The 2,894-nt window shown below is 52.7% G+C and overlaps 1 protein-coding gene across 1 annotated transcript in view; it reads right to left on the bottom strand.

The window, feature by feature from the left end:
- Pmar_PMAR020870 (hypothetical protein) overlaps positions 1 to 155 on the bottom strand; it is a gene marked incomplete at both ends in the record, with an annotated part of 2,298 nt that extends 2,143 nt beyond the window's left edge. Inside the window, one exon of the mRNA XM_002782247.1 lies at positions 36 to 155. Coding sequence (XP_002782293.1) covers positions 36 to 155 — 120 coding nt within the window. The remainder of the gene's footprint in view (positions 1 to 35) is intronic.
- Between the last annotated feature and the right edge of the window lie 2,739 nt (positions 156 to 2,894).

Genomic DNA, 2,894 nt, shown 5'->3' with positions numbered 1-2,894 from the left:
GAGGAATGGGAGAGGGTGGACGAGTTGGTCATTACTGAGGTGCAAGCAGCACGCTGCAGTTGACCATCTTGTCCACTAGGAGGAGGAGGTTCGCCTAGGTGGTGTCCTCCAGTGCCTGGAGTCCAGTCGACACCTCCTTTGGGCGACCTCCGCATCCTACCTCCTATCCTCGTCCCGTTCCTCGGTCACGTGAGTTGCTCCCGTCACCCTGAGTCAGCTCTCCCTGTAGCTGTACGTTGTAGTTAGACGAGAGACTATCTGATTCGTCGTTTGCGAGTTTACTGAGCGAACCCAAAGCTCATAGCCATCAAGTCATCAGAAACAGGCAACAAGTCACAAATAATAAGATCAGGTCTCTTAGTCGAGGCTGAAACCTTTCTTCTCCTACCAGTCGAACTTCACATCTATTGCAGATGTGCTTACGTCTGCCGTCTGCCCTTCTACAGCCACTTCAGTCTCTGGACCCTGTGCAGGATAACTAGTCGCCCCGCCGCCTCCAGTCGACGATCTGTGAGCTAGGCCGCTCGTCTGAGTACCGCCTAGAGACGTCGTTTTCGGCGTGTTGTCGTTGACTGCCTGAGCGACCGTTTGCAAGGACAGAACAGTGAGCTCCGGTGAAAATGGTTCCGATAGTGTGGTCTGAGAAGACCAGCTCGGCTTAGTATGAGTATGGCCTGACATGAGTTGAGCGAACTTGAGTTCTCTCAGGGTTCGCTGTGTGTGGTCCCTCATGTAAACCTTCTCTACGACCGACGTGTCCTTCCACCGCCCGTACTCGGCTATCACAGGCAAAGGCACCCCTGCATCAGCGAGTAGACCCACGCCAGTCCTCCGCATACTATGAGAGGTTTTTCTGCCCACCTCGACGTCCGGGTTCACATTCTGGAAGACAGCACTCACCAAAAATTTGATGTCGGTTGACAGTTGGTTATACGTCAATCCGAAGACCGTAGGACTGTGATGTCTCTGCGGTCCCCTCTGCAGTAGTCGGTAAAGTTGATGCATGGCGCAGAGTTCATCCGAACAGACGTCGTGACAACTGAGACCTTGCGAACAGCCGAGGACGACGACGGCTCCGGTACCAGCTTGGTCGGTTTTGGACGACCGTACGTGTAGCAGCAGATAACGAGCCTGGTGACCAATGTGAATGTCTGCAGGGGTGAGAGAAGCGACCTCCCTCAGCCGAAGAAGGGCGAAAGTACCCGTTAAGAAGGCTATCCGCGTATCTTCCCTTCCGGAAGGCGGAACAAGCTTGAGTAAGAGAGATATCTGTTCGAGGGACAAAGTAACGGTTCGTTTAGTGTCACTGCCCTTGAGCATACGCTTGGCAGCCTGCAGCGCTAGGCGGACTTGTTCCTCCTCCGCTACTGAGAGAGATGTGACCTCGTATAGACGTCCTTCCGTGCGGATGGTACTTAGATAAGAGGTCACTGTACTGTACCTCAAATTCTTCTTCGTGAGACTGACGAGGTACATCACCAGCGACGTGGCCGAGACTGGAAAGGCAACTATCCCCATGAGCGTACATAATTCAGAGTATCTTGCTATGCAAGAAGCACGTGCCGAGTTGGTGGTCACAGCCCTAGCATTGTCTAGATGCTCACCGATGTCCTCAGGACTCACAATCGGCAATGCAGATCGAGGCTGTAGCCCCCTCGACCGCTTATCAGCCAAACCGGCGCCGCCCGAGGTGAGCGTAGAAGACGTAGAAGGTAGACTGAGAGCACGACGTGGTAGTAGCGCAGCAGGAGATGAGCGCATCGGCCACGAGGAAGGCGCCGGGCGGTCGAACGGTGACACTCGTAGAGCAGGCTTGATTCGGGAGACAGGCAGCTCGCGTCCGCTACGGAACTCTCGTGCCACCGACGGCAGAATAGCTGGAGTCATTACTTAGGGAGTAAAGTAGGAGGAGAAATAGTGTTAAACTGTACGTCACAAACCATCAATCACCTTCTCAATATGAAGAGGAAGAGTCAACGTGCAAAGAAGGTGGGAAAGACATTAGGAAGAGAGAGCAGCATAGACCATACGAAGATCATTACTCAGATCAAGCTCGTCACCTAACGGGGACATAACTGTTCGAAGATCTCGATGAGAAGTACGGGAAAGGAAATCGGCAAGAGAATTATGATCGCCGCTGATATGATGCGCACGAAGAACAAAGCCCCCAACTGGCCAAGCTGTGGAAAAATAGTGTAGCAACTGGCGAAGACGGTGAGACCCTGCTCTGTTGTTGTTGATAGCATGAACAGTGGGGGTGTTATCACACAGGACCGTTATTGAGCTTGGAGAGCGCTTCAAAGCATGACTCACGCCAACCCCCGCTGCTAAAAGCTCCAAAGGACATATGTCTGCACTCGAGATAGAGAAGAGGGATTGCAGACGAGCAATCACTTGAGGGAATTCGGTGTATTGCGTAGCATACCATTGGAGGTCGCTTATGGCACCCGAATCGTCGAGGTCAAAAACAACGCCTCCTAGACCATGAAGGGAAGCATCTGACACAACAACAGTTGCACCATGGCCAACGGGAAGTTCCCATCCTAGTAGCTGAGAAGCCGTGGTATTAGTGAGGGTTGGCCGTGAGAGAATGTCGATGAACAACTCCACCGCTGTTCGTGCAGCTCGACCAAGTCGACAGTGCCGTAGACTATATTTTCTAGCGGACGCTTGAATAGCATATAATGGGCTAAGTTGAGGTCGCAGCCGTGGTAGGATCTGAGTTAACCATGTCAGTCTACCAATCAGTTTATCAAGTAAGCTCGTGGGAATGGCAGAGACAGGGTGTAGGGTTTGACTGAGCTGTTCCAGTAACCGCTGACGCTTATCGGACGGCACTGAGACAGTGGATGTGCGCAGATCCCACTCATAACCCAGGCTATGTGGAGTAGTAC

Source organism: Perkinsus marinus (assembly GCF_000006405.1).
Source record: "Perkinsus marinus ATCC 50983 genomic scaffold scf_1104296939894, whole genome shotgun sequence".
Classification (NCBI taxonomy): Eukaryota; Perkinsozoa; order Perkinsida; family Perkinsidae; genus Perkinsus; species Perkinsus marinus.
The sequence above is the reverse complement of the archived record's forward strand: the minus strand, read 5'-3'. Positions and strand labels throughout refer to the sequence as shown.